Here is a 27,685-nt window from a genome sequence, read left to right as displayed (position 1 = left end):
ATTAAATTAAATTTTAAAATGACGAGGTATTAGCACAAGGACAAACAGACCATGGGAATAAAATAGAGTCCAGAAGCAGCCTGCCACACTTGATTTATGACACAGTTAACCCTGCAGAGCAGTGGGGAAGGATGGCTCTCTCAACAAATGATGTCGGGTCAATTAGATATCCGAGTGGGAAAAAAATTAATCATCTTGACTCACACCTCATGCCACATACACACACACAAAAAAAATCAGTTTTATGTGGACTGCAGATTAAATGTGCAGGGTTAACCAATAAAGATAACACTGAAGAATACGTTTGTGACTTGGATAGGTGACAATTTCTTGAACAGAGCACAAAAAGCAGTAATTACAAAGAAAAAGGTCAATTAATGGGACTAAGATAAAATTAAGAACCTCTATCCACCAAAATACACAATTAAAGAGTGAAAAGGTAAACCACAGAGGGGAAAGAAGATATCTGCAAGACAGATATTCAGCACGAGACCGGTACCAAGACTATACAAAGAACTCTTTCAAATCCATGAGGAAAAGGCAGACAAACCACCTTTTAAAATGGTCAAAAGACTTGAACAAACACTTCACAAAAGAGGATATACAAATGGCTAGGAAAAAAAAAAACATATGAAAAGGTTATCATCTCATTAGCCATCAGGGAATACAAATTAAAAGCACACTGAGATATCACTACACAGGTACCAGAATGGCTAAAATTTAAATGGCTTACTATACCAAGTGTCAACAAGTATGTAGACAAACTGGAACTCTCATACACTAATGGGGAGTATAAATTAGTACAAACACTTTGGAACCTGTTCAGTAGTGTCTACTAAAGCTAAACATACACACATTATATGACCAGCAATTCTGCTCCTAAGTATTTACCCATCAGAAATGCGTTCACCATAAGACTTGTAAAAAAGTCACAGCAACACTATTCATAATAACCTACAACAGGAAACCACCCGGTATGAATGAAGTTATTTACAAAGCAGAAATAAAATTACAGATGTAGAAAACAAACTTACAGTTTCCAGGGGTAAGAGGGTGGGAGGGATAAATTGGGATATTGGGACAGACATATACACACTACTATATATAAAATAAATAACTAGTAAGGACCTACTGTATAGCACAGGAAACTCTACTCAATACTCTGTAATGACCTATGGGAAAAGAATCTAAGGGAGAGTGGATATATGTATATGTATAACTGATTCACTGTGATGTACATTAGAAAGTAATACAACATTGTAAATCAACTATACGCCAATAAAAACTAATTTAAAAAAAAAACAGGAAACAACCCATCCACAATAAAAAAGTAAACTGTCCATTCAAGAAAATGAAATAAACACCATATAGTAATAAATAAACCACCACTACAGACAACAATATAGACGAATTTCACACACTTAATGTTGAGCAAAAATAGCAAACACAAAATATATACTGTATGATTCCATTCATATAGAAGTTTAAAAAGCAGGCCAGGGCTTCCCTGGTGGTGCAGTGCTTGAGAGTCTGCCTGCCGATGCAGGGGACACGGGTTCGTGCCCCGGTCCGGGAAGATCCCACATGCCACGGAGCGGCTGGGCCCGTGAGCCATGGCCGCTGGGCCTGCGCGTCCGGAGCCTGTGCTCCGCAACGGGAGAGGCCACAGCAGTGAGAGGCCCGTGTACCACAAAAAAAAACAGGCCAAACGTGTGATGCTAAAGGTCAGAACAGTCATGACCTTTGGATGGGGGTCCGTGACCGGGCAGAGGCCCAAGGGGGGCTTCTGAAGGGCTGGAAAGGTTCAAGGTCTTCATCTGGGTGGCGGTCACACAAGTGAATCCACTTAGTGATAATTCATCAAGTTGTACACTTAAAATTTGTGCTGAAGAGGAAGAGTGAGAAGGTCATAACTGGTAATAGGGTTAAAAGAGGCATTTCTAAGACAGAATAAAGGTGAGCGTGTAACACCAAGCTGCAGCCCTAGAAGCTTGCTGTCTCTCGCTGAGGTGGGAGGGAAGCCCCCTGCTGCCTGCCCGACAGTGGCCGTGCCTAGTAGGGACCAACAGACTCCTGATGAAAACCATCCCTCTGGACCTTGCTTCCAGCTTAGGAGGCCAGCAGTTACCTCTTTACTAGTCATTTCTGATCTCATCTCAGGGGCCTACAGGCTTCACGTAATTACGAATTCTAACAACTCAACCAACTAGCCAAAGTGCATGATTTCCATTTTCAGAGGAGGAAACAGAGGCACCTGGTGAGTCAGCAGCTACCCCGCCAAAACCACAGGGCCCCTCGGAGACATGGATGCTGCGATCCTCGGGCAGGTGAGTCCACAGACCCCAGGGGAGGAAGGCGGCAGCACTGCATCACAGAAGGTGCCCCGCTCTGCTACGGAGTCCCAGCTTAAGCTCCGAAAGCCTCAGCTGCTATAAAATGGGAATGATGATTTCACGGTAAGCGCCTCTTCATAGTAACTTTGTGAAGAGAACGTACATCTGGCATATAATTCGGTGACCACACGTGTTTGTTCCCTTTGTCCTCCTCTTCGAAGAGAGAAGCATTTCTTGCAAAGAACTCCACAAACCAGAGAGGCAAAGGTCCCTAGGATTCCAGACGCGTGTTCCTGAGACCCCGCAGACCCAGCGGCACGCCCTGTCTGCAGGACGGCGAGTCCCTGTCCTCTGCACGGCGCTCGTTCGCATCATTCACGTGGGTTCCTGTGTCTCTACGTGGTCTGGGTGTGTGCGTGCCTTCCCCAGATGGGGGGCAGAGGGATACAGCAGCGCAAGTGGGTATGTTTCTGTTTCAAGCTGCAGCTGTTTATTTCCCCAGTGAATTGTAAAATCATTGCAAATTCATCAGCGTCTTCTGAGGAAGCCTCCTAACTGGCAACATGCTCAGAAAACTCCACAGCGAGGCGGGGGGAAGAGACCTGAGCACGGGGATGGATGCGGGAATTCCATTTTCACAGGTTCCCTCTGCCACTCAAGTTCTAATAGAACTCTTGGGAGCAGCATCAAACTCACCCCCATCCACACCCCTGTATTTCAACTGAATCACGGGAACCCAGAGTCCTGGGAAGCCAGAGAGGTTCCAGGCTCCCAGCTTCGCCTTCAAGCTCCAGGCCAAGAGGTGCAGGCAAGCCAGGGTCGTCTGATGCGCAACCACTTCTGAGCCCCCTCCTGGCCACGAGAGGTTTCGCTTCCCACACCTAATACTCCGCACCCCTCTACAGGGCCCAGGACGACTGGTAATGCTTTTGTGGGCTTGAGAAAGTTCCTGAACGTCCATGGGCCTCCTTCTGTAAAATGAGACAAGCGGGGAAGATTCTCAAAGGTCCCTTCCAGCTCTGACTTTCTGAGTCATCAGGGCCGACAATAAAATCAGATAGAAAAAACTAAACTAAAATAAACTCTCCCTTTTCCTAAAGAATCGGGGCCGCGTCCACGCTTGCTCTACATTTAACCTGTGGCCCCTGCCATCCTGGCCCGGCCCCCTCCCCGGACAGGAAATGAGCCCAACTCCTTCATCTGGGGCTCGTTGCTTCCTCCGCTGAGTATTAGAACTGGTTATGGCTGTCTGGACAGAGCCGAGGTCCAGAGGGCAGGAAGGCGTCTCCTTGTTCTCGGCCCAGGGGACAGGAGCAGGACCGACAGCTGGGACGGGCTTGGTCTCCGTCGCCCCGCTGCTGGCTGGGCCTGATGGCTTTCTGTGCTCATCAATTCAGATGCTCTCCTGGGGAGTCCTTGACTTCACACTGGGTGGGGCCCCTGTCAGCAGGGGAACCAGCTGTCCCCGCCCCACTCCCTTCAGGGTCTGCTTTCCGAAGGCTGAAAACCCGAGTTTCTACACCCAGCGAGCCAGCAGCAGCGGCTACAAAAGGGACCTGGAGATGTTAGCAAAGCCGGGCAGGAAGTAACAAGGAGCAGATTCAACCTGGAAAAATGTGGCCGTTGCCTCTGGGGCTAAATCATCACAAACACAAATACTCAGGTGGGAGGGAGCCGCCTGGAACAGGAAGCGGCCAGACGGCATTTGGAGCGGAGCTTGCAATGTGATCTAGTGACAAAGAAACCGCTGGGGGATTCGCAGGCTGGATGCGTGGAGGTGCTACCCCAACAAGAACAAGGAAGGAACAGGGGCGGGGCCGGCAGCTGTTCTCTGCCTCCCTGGAGGCCAGGACTAAGTGGACCGCAGGGTGGAGATGGCAGCAAGGGAGGGTCAAGTCAGACTCTAGAAAGAACCTTGTCGCTATGAAGCGTAGGGAGAGATTATCCGAGGTGATGGGGAAATCCCCAGGAAGATACTTGAAGCACCGGGACGTAGGAAGCCTGTCCCAGAGGCAGAGGCATGGCCTAGACGACCCTCAGACACCCCATGCAGCCCAGCAAGGAACACCTGATTCTGCAGGAAATAGGGAGCTGACCTGCCCGTAGATGCCCCAGGAGACAGATGGAGGAGCCCAAACCAACTGAAAATACTGAAATCTGAGGGCTGGGGAAAGCCACATGACCCGTCTTGAGTCTGAGACCAAACTCCAATCGGCTGCCGGCCAGACTCGCCGCTCCTCGGGCTTGCAGGGAGGATACTTCCCAAGCTTCCCGCTGGCTCCATCACCTAGGACGTGGGAGTCTCCAAACGAGGCTCCCGGGACAAATCGCCATGTACTTTAGGCCCAGCGGGTCAATCAAACGCATGCCAGTGACCTGTTCGTTCATCGACTTACGGCTGCTCTGAGGCACTCAGGTTAGACCCCAAGAATAAACTCCCTCCTGAGTTCTGAGATACTGTGCAAGCAAGGAAAAGCGGCGATTGCTCTTCTCCTTCCCTCTGGGAGGTTCACGGGCTTCTAGACGGGGCTTCAAGGGCTGTGTGGCGCGTCTTATTTCTCACTAAAGCACCGTGCGAAAGGTACAAGTGTGCATCACGTCCATCAAACTTGAGGTTTGGAAGTTTGGGTTCAGAGAGCGGATGAATGAGGCTGAGTATCCACTTTAAAAAGGGACTCTCTGCAACAAGCTGCATTAATATACTTAAACTTCAATGAGAATTTTATAAACGGGTTCAGCGTAGCAGGCGAGACTGCTAACTCAGACCAGGGCACACAGATGGATGACCTATCCGTGCAAAGGTCCCGATGATTCCAGGTGGGTCTTCCTGGGAACCAGCCAGCCTCCTGGTGAGGTATCTGATACCAGGTTTTAGCCCTTGGGCAAACTTTCCAGAGACTTCAGAAAGAAGAAAAGAAAAAAACATGTTGAAGGAGGCTCTCCAGGGCATCTAGACAACCAGCAGGTGTTAGAGCCTGACATGGGCCTGTGAAGCCAGGCCAGGAGAGGAATGGGAATAATCAGGATGGGAGAGTCCAGCTCATTTACAGACAGGTCAGCCTGGAGAACAGAAAACAACAGAAGTTGTTTAGGGATCTTTGGGCCTGAGAGGAACGAACTAGAACGGCAGCTATGCTGAGCTTCTGACATGGGCCAGGCACTGCCCTAGACACTCTGAGGAATGGCTCCTCATTTAATCATCTGTTTCCTTCACAACTATCATGTACCCCTGATGGGCCACTTGTCTTCAAAACAACTCAAAGAGATCAGATGAGAAAACCAAAGTGACAGGTGACATCATACAATCTGCCCAAGTTTAGGCATCGCTTAGTGGCTGAGCTGGGATTCCAACCTCACTTTACACCAGAACTTTCTCCTTCAGGAAACCTTCCAGCCCTGCCCCTCCTGGTGCCAGTCATTGGAACAAGTCAGCTAAGCTGCGTGCAGACGCATATACGCAGGGTCTGTGCGTGTCATGTGCAATTACCCAAACCACTGGAAGCAGGGAGAGCCAGTCAACCACAGCCCTTCTGTCCTGGAGAGAAGGACACTCTGTGTCTGGGGGAGGAAGATCCCAATATCTCTGTCTTGTTCCGCTTGGGCAAGCGGAACAAGACGGAGAATTCTCTTCCGTTTCCTGAGCATCCGAACAGCAGGAGGGAACAACCCAGAATGCAAGAGGCCGTGAGCAGATTAGCCACTCGCCACCACACGTGCCCATACGTGGAATAACCTGCACGTTTACAGGGGTCGCCCTGCATGACCCTGAGAAACCGTCTGCCTGCTGTGCCCTTCGCTAAACACTGACCACCCCCACCAAGGGTGCTGACATCTTCCTCCTCGTCACCCCACACCAGCACGGGCCTCTGCACATGAGGGATGCTCCATCCCAACGCGGCCAGGACGCGCGGGTGTTAAGCTCTGATATAAGCGGCTTCTGAAGGTGGGGGTAAAGGAAGGCAGGAGGCCCGTCTGGGGCCGTGGTCCTTGATAAAGGAAAGGGTCGCTCCAGTGTGACTCCCAGAGCCCTGCTCCATCCGCCGGTGCCCAGTCCACCACCGTCACCTACAGATTTGATCCCTGTTAAAGACGCAGCTGCTGCGAAGTCCGGCTGTCCTGAGGGGTCTGAATGAAAGACCCAAGAGTGGATATAAAGGGGGGAGAGAGATGGGAGAACCAGATGGGAGAAGCCACAGAAGAGAGAGGCCGGGCACCCGAGACAAACGGGTCCCGCCATCAGCCCTCCTCATGCCCACGGGCAGGAAAGGGCAGAACACACACGTAGGGGGTCCTCCCAGCCCCGCTCCCAGGGGGCTGACATTCCACGCTGGCTCACTGTCCAAAGTGGCTCCGGACACCAGGCTACCCCGCGCTCTCTCCAGTTCCTGCAGTGTCAGTGCCCAGCCTCGCCCTCCTGGGAACCCCTGCTGCCTCTCACCCTGTTTGCTGGTCCAGATCTACCCAGCTGTCTCAGAGGCAGCCCCGGGCAGACTGATTCCTGCCACAAACACAGTCCATGGGTAATTAAGAGGTATCTGCGGGGATCCAGCTGTCCCCCCGTCCCATGACCGCCCTCCTTGGCGGATAAGAGGGGCGAAGGAGGGGGCAGAACGGGGACCAAGTTCAGAGGCTCCCGGCTCCTCTCCTGAATGTGCTTTGGTGGCCGACAATCCCAGTAGTGAGAACGAGGACTCCCCCTTGCCCACACCAGGCTCAGACGGCAGAAGCGTTACCCCCGGAGGGGTGGGACACTGCAGTTCCTGAGACTCCGCTGCAGGGTCTCAATCCCTCACTGGCACTACAGCTCTTTGACCTTGACCAAGTAAACTCAGTTTTCTTATCTGAAAAATAAAGGCAGTAATAGTAAATCTTTTCTAGGGTTTTTACAGAGATTCAATGAGTTGCTTTACGTACAGAGCACAGGAAAAGTATTTGTTGTCATGACTGATATCTTCAAAAGCAGCATTAAGATGCTCAAGGAGGGAAGTGTCCAGATCCCTGCGGCCTCCGTGGCAGCAGGGAGAGAACAGGTCTTCCTGGCAGCACCAAGAAGGAGATTTCTGGTCTCTGGATGAAGGCAAGGTCCCAGGGCCAGAGAGGCCTTGAGGACACAGCCCTGGTCACGCAGGCAGTTCCTGACATACAATCCGTATGAAATTGTGTCTCTGTCTGTTTCTGAAAGATTTCATGATCACATGGAGACAAGCCTGGCCTAAACGCAAACATCAACAAGTCCACAGCAATGGTAATCATCCTGGGCCGTGGGATTTGCCCCAAGGGCAGGGCTGGAAGGTGCTGAGAGAAAGAAGAAAGGAGAGAACTGGAGAGGGAGGGAAGAAAGCTAGGGAAAGCTGCTAACAACCCCCAGGGCTCAACCTCTTCCCCAGGAGGGTCGCCAATCCTCTCAACGCTGGACCCGAGGGCAGCCTGAAAGGGCTCAGGTTTACCCCAGCGGTGCCCGCCCTGTGTGTCTGTCTGTCTGTCTGTCTCCCCTGCCGACCCTTCCTCCCACCCCCTCCTCTTGCTTTTGTCCCCCTCCGCCCTCCCCTCAGGACTGGGGCGGGGGGAGCTCCGAAGGCTGTGGCATCTTCTTCCCTGGCTGGGGAAGCTGCTGCAGAAGAAGCCGGAAGGTGGAGAGGGGGCGAGGGGGGAAGGAAATGCGGGCGGGGATCCAGGCTGCTGAGAGTGGGAGCAGGGCTCAGGGAAAGGGCGCGGGGTCTCTCTTCTTGGGAAAGCCTTCCCTGCCAGCTCCAGCTCTTGGGGACGGTCCCCTCCCCTGAACAACTCCACCGTGTACTGTCTTTGCTACACATTATGCTTGGAGTCAATTCAACACACTTGAGTATCTACTATGCGTCAGACACTGTACAAACAAAAGAGGAATAAAACACAGTCTCTGCTCGCAAAGTCCTCAGTCTATCTGGGGATAAGTGAAGCTCCAGAGGGCGTAAAACTAAGTGCTTTGGTAATTCTGCCCACGAACAAGGAGCATTAGATTAAGGACACACACAAAAGAGCATCAGATAACATTTTTTTTTTTTTGCAGTACGCGGGCCTCTCACTGCCGTGGCCTCTCCCGTTGCGGAGCACAGGCTCCGGACGCCCAGGCTGAGCGGCCATGGCTCACGGGCCCAGCCGCTCCGCGGCATGTGGGATCTTCCCGGACCGGGGCACGAACCCGTGTCCCCTGCATCGGCAGGCGGATCCTCAACCAGTGCGCCACCGGGGAAGCCCCAGATAACATTTTCAAATGGTGAGAAAGTCCCTTTTCAATTATCTGCAAAGATAAAGTCTCCATTTGATGTCAGTACATCTTTAAGCTCTCTGATGCTACCTAAGCTTCCTTCTTTCTTTTAACCTTTTCTCCTGCTTCTGTAATTGAGGTATAACTGACATAGAGCATCATGTTAGTTTTAAGTGCACAACGTCATAAGCCGCCTTCTCCACAGAGATGAGCCTCTGCTCCCCAGCCTCGGACCTTCTGCAGCCAACTGCGTCCAGCTGGAAGCCAGTGATGTTATTGTGTTTCTGCTGTGGTTTATTTTTGTAGCTATTTTCTATTTATTGGTGTGTTGGTTTTCCATTGATAATAATGATACAGTATTTCTTTTTAAAATAAATTTAGGTTTAAAAAGTGAACAACTTAGCAAAAACATTCAGCAAGTAACAGCGTAAACAGTAAATAACTATTTACTATTTATCAGGAAACAGGTAAGCAGGGGTATTCAAGATCATGATCACAGCACTAAAATGACTGAAATTGTGAGACCCTTTGGCCAGAGGAACCCAGCAAAGAAGGAATCAGCGTCTAAGCCTTCGTGATTACATCTCTTCCCCCAACCAGACATCAAACACCCCGCGCCTCCTCCCTTTGGGGAGGCCTAATCCACACACTGGCATGTTCATTCACTCAGAAAATGGAAAGGAAATTCAACCCAGCTCACAGGAAGGGTACAAATCGTGGAAAATTAAAGCAAAATGTGGCAGGTGGGAGAGCCAACTTGGGCCCGTGGCAAAGAGGAAAACCCGATGCAAGAAGCCAGCCCACACCATTCCTACCAAGGCCTGGGGAAGTGATGGTCCTTCCTTCTAGGACATTCTGCAGCCTGTGAAGGGGCTGCTCCAGGGCTCAGATGAGAAGATTGGCCCAGCGTGGCTAAGAAACGTGCAAAAGGCCACACCCGCGACCCCTGCTTGCCGCCCTCTGCGCGCCAGACTTCCTCCCTCTACCTTCCGCCGCCACAGAGGTCCAGGTGACAGCAGGAGATAACTCCCGCCCAGAGCCGCTGGTCTTCTAAATGTTCTGCCAGCACAGCCCTGCTCCCAGGCCCTGGCCCAAGTCGGTCTGAATGCGTCGCCTCCAGCTGCACCCGGAGCGCAGGACACAGCAACGCACACGGCGCCGCCATCTGTGGATGGGCAGCAAGGCAGGGTTCCAGCAGCAAACCCCCAGGCCGGGGCCCCGGGCTTCAGCTCCGAAGCCTTTGCTGGTTCCCCAGTCTGCACTTGACAAAGAAAACACGACCCGTCAGCACACCCTCCAAATCCCACTCCTCTGACTTCCCAATCCTGAAAAGGTGCTAAACCCCGCAGGCGCTCTCCCAGGCCTGGGAAACCTCGACCCTCCAAGGGCCGGTGGATGAGTTACGCCCCCGGGGCTGGAGGAGCTCAGACGGGAGGGGCAGCCATCCACAGGCAGCTACCTCCCGCCTCTCGACACCTGACGGCGAGCCATCCCCCAGCAGAAACACGACGAGACAGTGACAAGAATACCGGCGGTCACCCAGCCCAGGCCCACGGCCCGGGCCCACGACTGCGGAGCTGGACAGAGTCGGGCTGCTGGCTGTCATGGGTGGGAGACAGCAGAGGGACTCCCAACCCAGTGATGCCCGAGGGGCAGTGATCTCATGCTGGAAGATGTGGGGACGGACCCAGAGTCCCCCAGGAGCCCCACGCAGTACACGTCCACTTCCACGAACCTTTCCGGGGAGATTCACGCACTCTGGCCTCAGCCAACCTCCTGGGTGAGGAGGAGGGACGAGGGCGAGAGCAGGCGGGGTTTCCACCGTGCACGTCTGCTTCGGAAGACAGTGACGTGGCCGGCTAACGGCTGACAATCCTGCCAGCTCTCCTTCCTCTTGCTCCCGCTGTCCCCTCGGCCTATCCTCCCTGAAGTCCCGATGCACGGAACGGGGGAGGCAGGGAGCACAATGGGGGCCCTGTCGCTTTTGCTTGTGGCCTGGACGTAAACAGGCGCATTATCTCCCCGGGGCAAAGGCCACGGCCCTACTCAGACTCACCATCCACTCACCCCTTGCTCATCCAGAAAAGTCGGGCTTCTCAGCAGAGCACACAGCGAGGAGCTGTCTGTTCCCGACGCCAGGGCAGGCCGGGCCGACACGCCCAGGTCACAGCGTTCCTTGCAGAACCCTTCACGAAAGTCCTTAAAACCAACATGCTTAATTCCAACATTCAAACTAGGAACAATTTTAGTGGAAGGACTCATAGGATAGGCAAGAGAAAATCACCGCCAAAATCAAATGCAAAATTAAACCTGATGGGCCAACTCTAAGCTTTCCCATTAATATTCTTCTCCTTCTCACCCACTTCCTCTGCCCTCACCAAGTACACACTGGCAGCCAGGTGCTAACAGCTCCCGAAGGCTGAAGGGAAAGACATGTTAAGAACAATTTTAAATTGAGAAAATTGACTTTATCAGCGCAGTTTTTGAGAACGCTGAGAAAACAGTCTGCAGTGAAGAGAGGGGGACACGTCAGGCTGGTGGCCCAGAACATCCTCACCATCGATCAAGCACCGGATACAACCGATGGCGTCTCCAGACCTCAGAGGCTCCAAGAAAGACCTCACCGCGTACAACACCCAGGTCAGCTAAGCCTTCCCGACCTGCACCCTCCTCCCCAGCGTCCCAGCCTGCAGAGGGCGAATCTCCCCTGGAGCGCTGGTAAAAGCAGCAGACACAGCACACTCAGGTCTGCTGGGCCCCAAGCATCTGGGGGCAGGAGAGGGAAGGTGATTCAGTCTAGAGCTTCAAGGCAGGAGTGGAACTTCTCCCGGTCACCCAGGCCACGGGCCACTCTCCCAGCACTCTCTTCCCACCTCTGTAACTGCGCTTTTAGACCTGACCGTGTGGCTCTCCGTGGTCACGTCTGCTTCGCCCAGCAGACTAGAGGCCTCAGCCCCACCTCGGAGGTGAACGTCTGCTAAAGGGAGAGGAGGCCAGAGACGGAGCCCGGCGGGTCTTCTCGGGCAGCTGCCTCCCTTTTGGGCATCTTTACAGCTGAAGTGACTCGCCAAGTGGTCCCTGGCTGACAAAGACCTTGACTTTATCAAACGACCAGCGGGGAAAGGCCTTCTTTCTCCACGTTTGTCTCAGAGACCGAAATATTTAGCCCTGCCGTGAAGAGGGATAATTAGCAGGATAGAGACCAGCTGTCCCCTGACCCTCTCTTCACCAGATACAGAGACTGACGTAAATGAGAGAAGCAAGCGTGACACACAAAATACTGAACCCCCAGCAGAGCGCAGTGTTAAGTCAGAACACGCACCAGCCACGGCCCCCCGACAGTCCTGCGAGGAGGCCCAGACACCAGGCTGCTGCCAGCAAGATGGACCTAACAGAAGGAGGTCATCTCCCGCATGACTCATTTGTCTGCGCAGACTCTCTGCCATCAGGATCTCGTCTGCCGAAGACGGAACCAGCAGCGTGAGCTTGTACAAGTCACTTCCTCTCGACTTCGGTTCCCACTCTCTTCCGGAACTGAGAGAAATTCCAAGCCCCTCCCGCTCACGTATCACGTGACCCCATTTCCGGGTGCCTCACAGATCGCCCCTGGTAACAGAAAACCAGCAGAACACAAGCAGGCCAAGGGGTGCCCAGGCCAGAAGCCTTCAGCACGTCAACCGCTGATGCCCGGCCCTCTGCTACCACAGGGGGGAATGGGATAATCAAAGCCCAGAACCTCCTTCCAGCCGCTTCTGAGGAATCCTAGGACTGCTAGAAGCTCACTGATCGATGAAAGACACCCGGACGTAAAGGCCTTGAGAAAGAGCCAGCCCCCAGCGCCTTCTAACTCTGTTCAAACCCTTGGCCCGCTTTTCACCGGAGCCATTTCTTTGATAACCTGGGCAGCGTCTGTCTGCATGGCAGGGGGGCCATGTAAGCCAAACACCACCCTGCAGAGTCGCTGTAAGAAGGGAGGCGGAACAGGAGGGAGGAGACCCGGTTTCCAGGCACAGCCCTGTTCCCCAGCAGCCTGGCAAGGGACCTCTGTTCCTACATCAAGGGGATGAGAGATGGCCCAACCATCCCAGTGAGGGTACCACGAGCATAAAATAAGAATAATGAATGTTATTTTTTTTTCTTTTTTATAACTGAAGATTAGTTAGTTTACAATGCTGTATTAGTTTCAAGTGTACGGCACAGCGATTCAGTTATACATACAGATACATTCTTTTTCAGATTCTTTTCCATTATAGGTTATCACAAGATATTGAGTATAGTTCCCTGTGCTCTACAGTAGGTCCCTGTTGTTTACCCATTTTATAGATAGTACTATGTATATGTTAATCCCGAACTCATTTATCTCCCCCTCCGTCCCCTTTGGTAACCATGTTTGTTTTCTATGTCTGGGAGTCTGTTTCTGTTTTGTAAACAGGTTCACCTGTATCATTTTTTTAGACTGCACATATAAGCGATGTCACGTATTTGTCTTTCTCTGTCCTTCTTACTTCGCTTAATATGATAATCTCTAGGTCCACCCATGTCACTGAAAATGGCATTATTTCATTCTTTTTTACGGTTCAGTAGTATTCCACTGTATATATGGACCACACCTTCTTTATCCGTTCATTTGTCGATGGACGCTTAGGCTGCTTCCATACCTTGGCTATTGTGAATAGTGCTGCTGTGAACAACGGGGTGCATGTATCTTTTCGAATTATGGTTTTCTCTGGATATATGCCTGTGAGTGGGATTCCCGGATCATACGGTAGTTCTGGTTTTAGTTTTTTAAGGCACATCCATGCTGTCCATGAATGTTAATTTTTTAATTACAAACTCTGAAAAGGGAAATTGATATTCACCCAGGTTTGGGGAACTTGACTTGCCCTCCTTGCTTCTCTCTGAATCCCCACCCCAGGCTGCCTGGAGGCCTCTCCTGGGAGACCAGGTCCACCCAGCTCTGCTCTGCTCTGCTCAGCTGTGCAGTCCCGAGGGCAGGGGCTGCTGCAGCTGTCTTTGCTGTGTTCTCTGAAGTTCCCTTGGGGCAGGAAAGAGGCAGGTGAGACGCCCTGGGCTCCAGCACACGGCTTCAGAGTGGGGCAAGTGAGACAGGAACACATCCAAAGCCAGGGGGAAATCATCGTGTTTTCCCCAGTCATTAGTGCAAGTCAACAGCTGCGGAACTGCCACGCACACCCATGAGAGCGCAGCAGCATCGCCAGGAAACAGGATGGACTGGGGCGTGATTAAATGCCACATTCCCTGCACTCCCTATAGCCTTCCTTAAGAATGCAAACCCCTATCCCATTCCTGAGGAGGAAGCAGACTAATCTTATGATGGTGTCAACAGGGGTGTGGGAACCCCCAGCCCTTAGAAATACACCACTCCCCTCACTCCAGCGCCCAACAGCCTGCTTGCGGCCTGAGGAAGAGCGAGGGACAGGAAGACCTCCAGGGGACACTGTCACCCTAGAAAAGCAAGCAGCACGGCTTTCCTAAGGGTTAGGGAATCTCCTACATTCTAGTTTTCCCAGCAAAGGAAGATTATACACGTAAGAGAGAAGACAGTGCAGGTCTGAGTGTCTGTAATCTGCAGGGCTGCAAACTGATACCATAAAAGGAGAAATGGTCACCCAGGCTGGCCTGGTCCTTCGGGGAGGCCACCGCAGCCTTCAGGACAGCAAAAGGCCCAGACTGGTGGTGGGCACTGCTCTGCGCCCACCCTGTGCCCCTATAACGGAGGACAAAGCAAAGGTGCCCCTAAAGCAGTCCCCTTTTCTAGATCAATATCTCCAGGCCCCTGCAGAGAACCTCTGTGAACTCTGGGTAAGGAAAAATAGGAAACTGCTATCAAGGGCTTGTCACTTCTCCCTGGGATGGCAAAGCCCCCAGAAGGTCTCAGCTGAAGTTGAAATCCCAGCTGGATCACTCAGCAGATGTCACCGTGGCTGAGTCGCTAGCCTCTCCCAGCCTGTCTCCTCCTCTCCTCGAAAAGATGGGACTCACACCCGCCTTGCGGGATATTCACGGAGACTCAAAGAGGATGCACAGGTGGAAGCGAGATCCCACGTTATGCGACGTACAGAAGGCACTCAGGAGAGACAGTTTCCTTCCTTAAAGCCACAGACCGGGGCTTCCCCGATGGCGCAGTGGTTGAGAGTCCGCCTGCCAATGCAGGGGACGCGGGTTCGTGCCCCGGTCCGGGAAGATCCCACGTGCCGCGGAGCGGCTGGGCCCGTGAGCCATGGCCGCTGAGCCTGTGCGTCCGGAGCCTGTGCTCTGCAACAGGAGAGGCCACAGCAGTGAGAGGCCCGCGTACCGCAAAAAAAAAAAAAAAAAAAAAAAGCCACAGACCAAATCACACTCTAAAGACAGAGCAAATTCCCAAAGCTGCCCTACCACTGTCCAAGGGCCTAGGAGGACGGAGGTGCCCATCAGCTGTTTAATCCGATGTATAAAAACTCTTCCCTGAAAAGAGTGATGACAAAGGTCAAGAAACAGTGGCCTCTGGTCTGAAGAGAGTGAGGCAGCGTTTGATTTTCCCAGCCTGCCAGCTTCCCCCCTAAATGAGCCCCACTGGGAGGTTACAATGTCCCACACCTCAGAGGTCCCCTAGACGACTCCTTTTGAGCCAGCACAGTAATTTGGGTTGACGTGTCAGGCGTCAGGGCTACAGGGTGCGGAGTCAGGTGTCAGAGTCATCCTTTGCCTTGACGGGAGGAGGGTCTCCTCTCCGCAGAGAGAGAGGAGTTTGGTCATTCCTGGGTTGCCAGCCGACACCAGGCCAGAGAGGAGAGTTCCGCCTCCTGAATGAAGCTGTCGGCTTCCAGGACTCGCCAGCTGGCACTGTGCCCCTTCTACACCTGACTGTGCCCAAAGCAGCCCCCGGAGCTGCCGGAGATGCAGGGCCATGTGCTGATTAGAGGCAGCTCCTGCTATGCGTCCTCTGGTGCCCTAATCCCAGGAGGCCAGCGCCGAGCAGGGGCCGCCTGGTCTCCCTGTCGACGCCCTCCCTCCACTCCCAGTTGGGAACGTCGGCTGCTCACAGAGATGAAGTTTGGGGCCACGCCTGCTGGAGTTTCCGGGCCTGCAGGCTGGGAGAAGGTCTTTACCGCCAAGCCCACAAGCAGGACCTCCAGGCCCACCAAGTGCATCGCATGTTCCAGGTTCTGGATTCCCCTCGGTGCCACCTGAGTCTCTGCCTCTGTCCCTCGGGCTCCGTCTCACTCAGGGGAGGAGGTCTGGGAGCGCTCTGGAGGCGGTGAGTCACAGGAGGCCGTGTTCAGCCCCCCCATTCTACAGCCTGTCTGGAGGCTCGAGGCTGGGTGAGTCCCTCAACTGCTTGCACTAGCTTCCCATTCAGCAGCGATGCTCAACTCCAAACAGGGGGCCCTCATTTATCCGAACTGGCAGTGAGGGTGCAGGGGTCTCTGTCATCCACAGGCACCTCCAGTGAGGTCTCTATGTTTTTAATTTTTTTTTTTGGCCACGCCACGTGGCATACGGGATCTTACTTCCCCGACCAGGGATCAAACCCTTGCCCCCTGCAGTGGAAGCGCAGAGTCTTAACCACTGGGCCGCCAGGGAAGTCCCTCCAGCGAGGTCTTTAGATGAAATTCTAATCAAATGACCAAACGTAAGAAAACAGAGCCAACTGTGGTTTAGTCGACCAATAAATACTGAATAGTCTTTAAAATATGAACATGGACCTTGTCGATACATGGCAACACGTACACAAAACGTGAAACACCAAACGCAAAGTACACGTCAGTTCTCCTCCTGTCTAAAGCACGGCCAGGTACCCACGAGGGTTGAAATGAACTCCACGATACTCAAGCAAGTAGAGTTTGGTGGCCGCAAAGTTCTTTCAGTCTGTAAGGTTAAGTGGATATTCTCCATGGGTGTCTGATAGAAACCCCGCTTCCTCTCCATTGGTCTTCAAAGTGAAACTAGAGCCTAAGAGGCGGTCCAGCCCGGAAGAGCGGAGACAGCCGCGCAGGTGGGGCCACTGCACGCGCTCTCCGAACGGCCACCAGGGGAAGCCGAGCAATGTCCCTGCCCCCGTGAGGGGCCAGTTCCAGGCTGCTGCTCAGGGCCAGAGGCGGAGCATCCTGACACACAGAAGAACGGCTCAGACCCCCACAGGCCCCAAGAAAGTTGTTCAGATCCTCACGGTCTCCAGCTCTCAGGGTTTAGCACCAACATGGCATGGGGGCTGGGGGGGGAGAGATGGAGCGGACGATGGGACACTGCCCTGAAGAAGGTGACAATTCATTCGCAACCTTGTTGGGTGGCAACCGGGTGCTCTTATCATCCGGGGAGCGACTAGGTAAACAAGCGCTCGTCGGTTAGAAAAACGGGATTAGGTGCACGGGCGCTACATGAATGGTCTGAAAAATATCGTGCTGGGGGGAAAAGAAAGATGCAGAATGGGTTGTAAAACAGAGCTCCTCTATGTAAATCAAAAATGCACACAGTTCCGAGAAACTGTCACCACCGAGAGGAGCCTAAGGAAACATGACACTGAATATAACCTGGGATCTGGGCTGGGATCCTGGAGGAGAAAAAGAGAGAAGGTAAAAACTAAGGAAATCTGAACAGAGGAGGGATTTTCCTTAATGACAGTGTATCAATATCGGCTCATTAATTGTGACAAACGTACCATATTAATAACAGAGGAGACTGGGTGTGTGGGACAGGGGAGCTCTCTGTCCAATTTTTCTGTAAACTTAAAACTGTTCTAAACAATAACGTCTATTTTTTTAATGAAAAACAAATTGCATACAGTGAAAATGACACTATGCATTTCCCAGAAACACGAGGCATTGGAACGATTGCCTGTGGAAGGAGCAGGAGTTTAGAGTGAAAGGCAGGGGGTATTTAGAAAAGTCACAAGAAGGACCTTTGCAGAACCTTGATAATAATGCACCATGACTGAGCACTGTAATTAACCCAACTCTGCAACAGAGGTGCCAAAGCAAATAAGAATAATTAATTTTTAGACAAGAGAAAGAAAAAAAAAACAAAAAAACACTGCAAGACAGTAGGTCACGATGGCTACATGAGTGGTGGAGGCCCTGATGACAGAAGGGACTTGGGGAAGGCTGAGTAGCTTGGAAAGGCCCCAAGAAAGAACAGTTAAGTCAGCCTTGAAGCCCGGGGTAGGGGCCAGAAGGGAGGTGCTTTGGGTGGGTACACAACAGGAACAACAGTCCAGGACACACTCCACAGCGCCACCTAACACTAGTCAGTCCTAAGAGCTAGCTCTCTCTGGGCCCTCCTAATTCCCAGCCAAAGCCAGGAAAATCCAATAGCAACCAAAATGAAACACACTGGAGGGCAGCAAAGACAGCGGCGATACTAGCAGCAGTAGGAGGAGTTACAAGGACAGTTACATTTGAATTTCAGATTAGCAACAAATAATTTTTTAGTACAAGTATGTCCCCAATATTGCATGGGACACACTTAGGCTAAAAAAATTATTTGCTGTTAATCTGAATTCAAATTTAACTAGGCATCTTGAGTTTTTATTTGCTAGATCTGGGAACTCTCAATAATAACAATGCAGTAATACTCGTTGTTACTATTCTAGATACTTTACTTGGTTGTCTTACTTCATCTTCACCACAAACCAATGAAGAATGTAGTGTTTCTCCCTTTTTACAGACAAGGAAACTGTGATTCAAAAGGATCGCGTCACTTGCCCAAGGCCGTGAGGCTGGCAGATGCCAGGCCTGGGATGTGAACATCTGGACTCAGGCATCAGAGTCCAGCTCTGGGGCAGGTTGCCATCTCCCAACTCAGCAGCCACACGAGGCTCAGGCCTCCGCTCCCTGAGCCTCCTTGACTCCCTGACACCCAGAGAAGAAGGTGCAGCCTCCCATGGTGGTGACGTCAAGAGCTCCTCGTATGGCCCCCCAAACACGCTGCTACCTAAAGAAACCTTCCCACCAGACCCCAATCAGAGGCACCAAGCAAGCTCTGGGTTTCCAAAAGTCAGAGGCAGCATTCCCACAGCAAGGGCGCCCCGAGTAGCCCTGAAAGAGAACAATGTCCCTACAGCGGTGCAAAGACTAATGAGAGAAGGGGCTCCTGGTTTAAGGGTCTGGGTGAGCAGCACAGGTCCGCACAAGGGGTCTGAGCCGGGCCACATAAAAAATGGGAGAATGACCTCTGGGGGTCCCTTCCAGTTTGCGGATGGCATTAATGGGAACAAAACAGGTTCCTGGTGAGAATGTCACCCCACCCCTCAGCATGACACCCTTTTCAATAATCATAATGAGTACTTAATGAGCATCTACTGCGTACCAGACATTGTGCGAGATGTTTTCACTGCCCCTTCTAATGAGGGGGCATGTAAAACTACAATCCTGCAGGACGTCTATTACTTTGCAAATGAGGAACCTGAGACTCACGGACATCACTTATCTATTCAACTAACACTGGTTAAGCTCCTACTATGTGCCAGACTCTGTCCTAGGTGCTAGGGATACGGCAGTGAACCAAACAAGACCCCCGCCTTCATGGAGCCAGTAGGGTCACAGATGAAAAAATAACCAAATCTACCGTGTTATTTCAGGTGCTAAGTATAACGAAGAAAAGCTAACCAGAGTCAAGGAACAGAATGACAGGGCTGGGAGTGCTCTGCCTAAGACGGTCAAGGAAGAGGTCTGGAAGGAGGCAATGTTCGGGCAGAAGTCTGTAGTGAGGGCCTGAGCGTGCACAGGTCTGAAGAAGGGCGCCCAGGGCAGAGGGGGCAACCAGCGCAAAGACCCTGAAGTAACGGTGACCAACACACAACCCAGATGAGGCCCAGGGGCTGGGGCCAGCACGGGAGGGTGGGAGGGGTAGGAGATGAGTTTGGATGGGATGGCGAGGCAGGTCATCTTTAAAGGATCGTATGGTGTGAAGAAATGGATGGAGGAGTGAGTGACAAAATGGATGGATGGACAGACGGACGGACGAATATGTAGATAAATGGATTTCCATAGGCTGGCTACTGATCAGAGGTCGGAATACATACACAAATTGATAAAATATATCTGATGTTCAGTTCCCAAATAACCAACTCCCTGAAGGCCCTAGGCAAGCACATTCCTTTTTTTTTTTTTTTTTTTTTTGGCTGCGCAGGTTGCAGGATCTTAGTTCCCTGACCAGGGATCAAACTCACGCCCTCAGCAGTGAAAAACGTGGAGTCCTAACCAGTGGACGGCCGGGGAATTCCCACACGTTCCTTAATAATGTAGTTCTTCTATACAGGAATTTTAATCCAAAATTCAACAGGCAAACCAGGTCTTCATTCGAAGGAAACCATTACAAAGGCCAGAGGATGGCGAGCCAGCAAGAAATGTCGTGTCTTCTGTCTCTAACTAAGCCAGCTTCCACAGAACAGATGGGCACCCCACCGCCAGCACCAGCACCTGGGATCCCAAAACTCTTCCTCAAGTCCTTGAGCAAAAAAATCTGGTTTGCCCACCAGAGAAAAAAAAAAACAACAACAATGCCAAACGCTAGAACAAAGCCAAGGCTTCCTGCAGGAGCCCAGCCTGCTTAGCCATCCCACCCCGTACCCTCTGCCACCTGCCCGACCTCACCTCCAAGTCCTTCTCCAGCTCCAGCCCGGCCTCCAGCAGGTTGTGCTCAAACTCCTCCCGCTGCTCCTTCCTCTCCTCCTCCAGGGCGTCGAGCGGCCCCGGCTCAATGTCACCGGGAGCCCCCGCGTCGGGGTCCTTGCTCGTCTCGCCATTAGAGACGATCGCCAGCGAGTGGCCAGGGGAGCCGTGGCCGGGGTGCGCCCCGCGTTTCCGGTAGTGATAGACGAGCACGTAGTCGACCTTCCTCTGGTTGTCGTGGAAGTGCAGGCGGCTCAGACGGGGCTCCGAGGACAGCGGCTCGCAGGCCTCCAGATAGTTCTTGATGACCTGGCCGGAGAGAACAGGACACGGGCGGCGAGGTCCAGTGAGGGAGGGGCGAGAGGCGCGGGAGCCTGAACTGACCTTGCGCTCTGCACCCCAGGAAGGGGACTTGGAAGCCAGGCCCTCCCGGCCCCAAGGAAAGGAGAGAGGGGCCCCAGTTCATCGGCCACGACGGGCCCGCGGCGCCTCCACCCCATACCGGGTGCAGCCCGGGCCCCGGCCGCCCGCCGCTGCGGCGCCCACTCACACGTGCACGCTCCGGTACCCGGATGCACAGGCGACGCCAACACCACGCGTCCCACCGCCCGCCTCCCTTCGCGCCTAGAGCGCCACTTCCGCTCCTGCGCATGCGCACAGTCCCGCACTCGGTCTCCCAGCGGACACGCCCGCACACACTGTGCGCACGCGCGTCACCCGAGTACGCTCTGACACGCGGCGCCCAGCACGCACCACGACACCCCCTCCTCCTTGCAGATGTGCGGCCCTCCTGCAAACACGCAGTACTCACCGGCAGGTTCTCTGGATCCATTGGAACGCAGGCCGATTTCTAGCCGCCTGGCCCACCCCTGCCCCCACCCCACGCGGATTCACTGTACACTGCCCGTCACAGCCCCACATCCTCCCCCTCCTCCTCCTCTCCAGCCACTGGCGAGGACCCTGCCAGAGCGGGCGGCGGTCCACTCCCGTCTGCTCCCCGAGGTGGGAGGTTGAGAGAGGAGGAGGAGAAAGCATGAGGCCGAGTGGGGGGAGGGACCCGCCTCCCCCTTTGGGTGTTTCCCTGTTTACTACCGCTTTGATACCCAGCTGCCTCTGCAGCCACCTGAGAGGTCACCTGGGCAACCAGATGAAGCGCCAGGCACAGGAGAGAGCCTCGGAGCCGCCCCAGCAAAGGTCTGGTTCCTCCGACCTGAGGGAGGGGAGCCCGGGAGTCTGCAGACCAATGGGCGGGGCCCCCTGGCCTTTCACACGCCCGCCTTCCGGGTCCTCCTCTGACCAGAGGGCCCCGGCGCTGCTGGGACAGTGTGTCACCATGACTCAGAGAGACAGGAGAGGAAAAGGTCCTAACAGAAACCCCTCCCCCGACACCTGCCTCCCAGGTGGAGGAACCCCCAGTCCACAGGCTTCCTGGGGACCCCCGCACAGGCTGGCCCATCCGCCTACCCCAGTACTCACAGAGCTGTTTGGGGACCTCCCTCCACCGGACGCCTGGCTGGAACGTCGGGTGAGACTGCCCTGGAGACCCCGGGCTCCGGGACGCGGCACCTGGAGGCATTGCTGTCCGTGTTTGGGGCCCTGGCCCCCTCTGACCACTGCCCGGGGGCACAGCCGGCGTGGCGAGCCAGGGAGCAGGGAGATACCTGTGTGAGGCAAGGACAAAGGGGGACAGCAGCTTCAGGGGATGGGAAACCCGGGGACCCGGAGAAACTGAGGCACTGAGGCGGGGACACCAGGGTGACCCTAACTGAGACCGCGGCCACATCTCCCCACAGCTGTCCCCTCACCCCGGTCATCCGTCACAGGCTTAGTTAGACAGGTTCACGCTGGCCACAGGGCTGGGGGTGTCCCCATCTCTCTCTCTCTCTCTCTCTCTCTCTCTCTCTCTCTCTCTCACTCACACACACACACACACACACACACACACACACACACACGTAGCCACCAGCAGGAACTCCTCCCGATGACGATGACGGCTGTCATAATCTCTCATGATTCCCAGACAAGCGGAGAGGGGTGGCACCCGGGGGGCAGGGTGGGTGGGGCACTGCCTGGAGAGCCAGCCTGAATTAATGCCAAAGGCTTAGCCTTCAGCGTCCCTCCTAAGGCAGCAAGACCAGCAGGCACCCTGGCAGCCCTCACAGCCCTCGAGGAGACAGCAAGGACAGACCAGGAGTGGGTGCAGGGCAGGGGCAACCTCTGACCTCCAGAGCCCTTGAAGGGTCCCCATGCCCCTGCTGCCCCCTGCCCCCCCCAGAGCAGCCCTTCAGGGCACCTGGGCTGACACCTCAGCTCTGTCACATGCTGGCTCTGAGGCCTCTGAGCCTGTTTCTTCAACTGTAAAATAAGGAGAAGTCCTAACTTGTAGGATGGAGTGAGAATGAGAATGAGAGATACACGTGCAAAGCACCCGGACAGTCACTCGACTACGGGTATGCAATAAAAAAGTGGTTACTATCATTGTTCGTATGTTTTCATTTTAAACTCTGCGTGAGCAGAAATCACACCTTATACATCCAGCTCAGCCCCTAGACCCTGTCAAATGAATGAATGAATGATCGAACAAATGTATAAAAGGCAGCTCTTCCTGGTCTCTTGAAACAGAACCTCTGGTCAGTTACCGGCTTGTGGAGCAGACGGCTACGTGCCCAGCTCTCTGCCAGGCAGTTTCGGGAGAACTGGGACATTGGGTCCCTGTGCTTAAGAAATGTATCATCTCTTTGTGAAGATACCCCTGATGTGCAGGAAACGCAATTATGACAAGCAAGTAAAGATTCCATAATTTGTGTCTAGACTGTGGGCTCTGGTCTATACTGAGGGAGACCAGAAAGGTGAAAAGTCAAAGTGGCTTCAGGAGGAATTGAACCTGAAGCTGGGTCTTGAAGCATCTGGAAGGCAGAGGACAGAACACAGAGAGGCAGGAGTGGGCAATCGTGCTGGTGGTGTGATGGGGGGTGGGGGGCCTCCAGCTCAGGGTATCAGGGGACGGGCTTCCTTCCTTGGTCCCCAGTCTTGCTAATCCCTCTCCCCTTGTGCCTTTCTGCCCAGGGCAGAACTGAGAACAGGCCTCTACACCCCAGGGAAGGCCTGGAAACCTCCGCGTGCCTGTCTAAACAGCCGGAGCCATCCTGATGCCTACCTGGGCAGGTGATACCGGGCATGCCCAGTCAGCGTCCACCTTTCCTCGACAGCAATTCGACAGCAAATCCTCACAGTCACACAACTGTGAGCTGGGTAGCTCAGGTTCAGATCAGCCTAAAGCTTCTGTCAAACCACTGACCGGGAGCCACCGTCCCCTAAAGGTGCCAGCTGGGGTCTGAGGCTGGCCTCCAGGGCTCCGCTGGCCATCCTGGCTGGCCCCTCCACTTGCCCTCTGACACGTGGATCACGGCTGCCCGGGGCCATGTTTTCACGCCCACCTCCTCCCCACAACCAGTGATCAGGGCACAGCATATGGTTCAGCCATTCCAGCTCCAGAAAGACATTCCAGGCAATAATGACATTTTAGAGAGCTCCCTTAGCAATACCGACTCCACTTGGATTTTCCTTCCACGGCCTTCCCTCTGCTCTTAGCACAAGCTGCCTTGAGCAAGAGATCCATGGGTGCTTGCGGCTTAGCTCCCCTCCTGGGCTCTGGGGCTGTGACACTGTGACTTATTATAAGAAACAGACAGTTTGGTCTTCATTCTGTTGCTTGTACAGAGCTCCTAAAACCCTTAGAACTCCTTAAATGTGGAGAACGATCAAGGTGTCTTTTGCTGTGTTGATAAGGTGACTTTTGGAAAGCCCCTCTGTAACCTAAGGAAGGGGGCTGGTTGCCAGGGGAACCAACCTTGTGATGAGAGGGTGGAACTTTCAGTGCCCCCTTCCCACCCTTTAACCTGTGCAATCCGATGCTGTCTCCAGGTGGACAGTGTCGGAAATGAGTTGAATTGTAGGACCCCCAGCTGGTGTTGCAGAACTGCTTGGTGTGGGGAAAAAACCCACACACTGGAACTGGAATCAGAATGGTAGGGTGCCATGAGGGGAGGCATAGCTTACCGTCTCTGCATCAACTAGATGCATTTTCACAAGGCCTGGACCTGGGGCCTCCTCTCTACACTCAGCTCTTTTCCTGGGAACTCGCATCCAGGCCAATGACTTTAATTATCACCTCTATGCCAATGACTCTCTAAACTTAACCTTTCACAACGACTCTTCTCTAGCCACCAGACCCATACACCCTGCTGCCCACCTGGCATCTCTGCTTGGATGTTTCAGAGGCCCGTCAAAGTCAACACGTCCAGAACCAAACTTACGACCTTCTCCACAATGCGACTCTTTTTCAGTATCCCCATCTCTATGAATGCTACCACCATCGCTCAGTCCACGAACCAGAAATCTGAAGGCAGCCCTGACAGCCTTCATCCCTCACAGCCCAGATCCGATCTGTGATGGAGCCTGTGAATTTCACCCCTGAAATACCTCCTAAATCCATCTGTTTTCCACCACCTCCAGGACCACCTTAGCCTGGTCCAACTTACCATCCTTGCTCACCTGTCTTACTCCACACTCTCCCAACACCCCCCCACTTCCATCCTTGCTCCCCACCACTGTTCCCCACAAGGGGGTCCTTTCAAAATGTCAATCAGGCCATGACGCCTCTTGTGTGGAGAATTCTGGTGCTTCCCACGTTCTTGGGCTGTGAGACCCTGTGGAGTCTGGCCTGTTCACGTCTCTGCCTCATCTGTCCCGTGTCCTGGTGGAGCTCTGAGTTCCAGCCATAGTTCATGCTCTCAGTCTCTCTGATGCATCGCACTGCCTCCCTGCCAGGACCTTGCATAGATTCTTCCTGCTGGCTGGAACATGCTTCTTCCTCTAGCTCCAGGCCACCTGCAGTTTTGGTCCTTAGGAACCCAGAAAACCCAAGCGCAGCACATTCTTGTTTCAGAAAAGCTACTAATCAAGGTGAGACAGGAATATTCAGATACTACAAGCCGAGTTAATCTCCTTCCACCCCGCACATGATTGAGATGCTACAAGCTGAGCTGGTGCCGAGGGAGGTGGAGGCGGAGGTGTAGGGCCACGCAGACAAACGCCAAGTTGGCCGAGGAAGGCCTCCGAGCTTCAGGCAGTGGACCCCACTGGTCAGCAGGGAGCCGTAGAGAGTGGGACTCAAGCAGCAGCCCTGATTGTCTGGCGTCACTGAGGGAAGATAACCCACTAGTGACAACCCATAACTGTCCAGTCAAAGGGACTCCTTCTATAACCCAAACCTCTGCTCAGCTCCCCAAATGACCACCCCAACTGACCACCCCATATGTGAGTAGCCCATCTTCCAATTGTCTGGACCCTCATAAGCCTCCAGGAGCATTAGGGTGGCGGGAGAGGAGAGCCCTCCACACCTTGTCCAAGTGTGACCAGATGGAAATGACCAGAGGCCCCCTGCTGAGCATGGACAGGGGTGGCCCCCCTGGGCAGGAGCACATCCACATCTGCCCCCCGTCCATCCTCCTCCTCCACCCTTAGAGGGATCCCTCAAAATTAGACATCACTTTACTCCACCCCCCCTCTCAAAGCCCTTCAAAGGGTCCCACTGCCTGAGTATAAAATCTTTACCATGAACTGGAAGGTGGGACATGGATTCTCCAACCTTGTTCCTGCCCTGCTTCCTACCCCTCATCTCTTTGGAACTTGAGTTTTTCTCAGTATTCTGAGTTGCTCCATCTGTGGAGACGCTGAAGGGCAGTGGCACCACAGGGGCACTTGATTGGGGGCTGCCCTTCTGCGGGGCGGGAGGAGATGAGGGAAGGGGGGCCATCCTGGTCTTGGCTTGCGGTTTGAAGGCACCTGCAGTCTGTCCGAGTGGTGGTCCAAGGCCACGGTGGACAGTCTTTGTCAGACCGAGAATAAAACATCAATAAATACCAGACCGTGATTTGGGACTACACGGGGGTAGCCCAGACCACCTAAGAAGCACGAGGGTCGACCTAGCCACGTCCCCCCACCCCATGACCCTCCCAGGAGCAGCCCCACACCAAGCCAGGAGGACCCTGGGTGCCTAGTCCTGGCGTGGCCACAGTTCTGGAAAAATACTGTCTTTTCTCTGAGCTTAGTTTTTCCTTCCATCGTTGGGGGGAGGAGGTCATTTTGTTCCTTTCTTCATAGGGGAGTGTGATGATAGAACAAGAGGAAGATTAAAATTCCTTGGAAGCGTGTGAGCTGCAGAAAATGTGAGGACTGTGAACGAGTCCCACTTTGGGGCTGCAGTGCCTGCCCTTCCGTCCGTCTCTGCCCACCCAGACTTCTCTGCTCCACTCCCCCTGCCCCCGTCTGCTGGTTACTGTGTGCTTCCTCTTGGATTCCTGGGTGAGACAGGAGAAGCCCCTGCTGTCCACCCCCATCGCTACAGGGGAGCTGGTTTCCTTACTCATCTGGGACCACCACACACTTCTTTACCCTGGAGAGCCAGGTATTTCCAGGATGAACTCCACCCCTCCTAGTTGGATCTAAGCTCCATCACCCAGTGGGCCTGCAGGCACCTCAGGGTGTGCTACGGAGGCAGACGGAGAATGAGTAGGATTGGAGATTTTGAGAGAAAAGAACAGAGACTTGGGGCAGGGAACAGCCCAAATCTAAATGGAAGAACAGAGAGAACTTGTTTTGCGGTCCTGCCCTTTTGTTGTCCCTTCCCTGGGCTGCCCAAGGCCCCTCCCCAGCCTGGGTCCCCATATTGTAAGCCTGCACCCACCCCACCCCCCATCCACTACCAGGGGTTTCCAACCCTCACTGCCATGGCGAAGAAGCTAACCTACCCCAAAGTACAAATAACCCGCGCTGACATCCTGAGATAATCTGAGTGAAAGCATTTTGAAAACCTGAAAGGCTCTGCAGACCTCACTAGACCCGCATGTTTACAGGGCAGGGGCCTTCGCCTGCAGGAACACCATCCAATGGTGGGCACTGTGCACCCAGTTAGGTCAGGGGGAGGTGCCGAAAGGCGGGAGTGGTTTCCAGACCCTTCAAATCATGCCACACCTCTCAGACAGTGTGTCAGGAATCTTCCGGGTCCCAGCAAAGGTTCAGAGCTAGGAGGGCAGACGGGCAACAGGAGGATGTGACGAGCTAGTGAGAGTGAGAAAAGCTCAGGCAGTAGGTGACGGTGGGAAAACTGGAGCAAAGGGACCAGGAGACACCGTCAAAAGCAAGGCAGTGCCAGGCTGGGCAGAGAAAGAGCAGTGGGCGCCCCAGGCACACAGGAGGATGACATGAGTCATCAGGGCCTGAGAAATTTCCAGAGCCTCTGAGAGAGACAGCAGCAAGAAGAGGTTTCCTGTGGGAACTGGACTTCCAGGCAGCAGGGCTTATCCTCCAAGTTTCCCTCATGGCATCACTGCTGTCTCATTGCTGATCGCTGGCAGGTGAGTGTGAGATGCCCAGAAAAATAGGGCAGCCCCCGTCACCAGCCTTCTGAGGCCGCTACTTCTGGCAAAACCAGACAG

General features: G+C 53.6%; 1 protein-coding gene across 3 annotated transcripts in view; it reads right to left on the bottom strand.

Annotated features, from left to right (window-relative positions):
- ANO2 (anoctamin 2) overlaps positions 1 to 27,685 on the bottom strand; it is a 333,331-nt gene that overhangs the window by 294,072 nt on the left and 11,574 nt on the right. The window contains exons 2-3 of one of the 3 annotated variants that reach the window (XM_079936516.1): positions 21,663 to 21,847; positions 20,169 to 20,495 (exon numbers count right to left, since the gene is read on the bottom strand). In XM_079936516.1, coding sequence (XP_079792642.1) covers positions 20,169 to 20,495; positions 21,663 to 21,847 — 512 coding nt within the window. Of the gene's footprint in view, positions 1 to 20,168; positions 20,496 to 20,736; positions 20,886 to 20,997; positions 21,057 to 21,662; positions 21,848 to 27,685 lie in introns of those variants that run through there. The other 2 variants (XM_079936518.1, XM_079936517.1) reach the window with 2 other exon arrangements.

The sequence above is a fragment of the Stenella coeruleoalba genome, assembly GCF_951394435.1.
Source record: "Stenella coeruleoalba genome assembly, chromosome: 11".
Lineage (NCBI taxonomy): Eukaryota > Metazoa > Chordata > Mammalia > Artiodactyla > Delphinidae > Stenella > Stenella coeruleoalba.
This window is presented reverse-complemented; position numbering and strand designations above follow the sequence as displayed.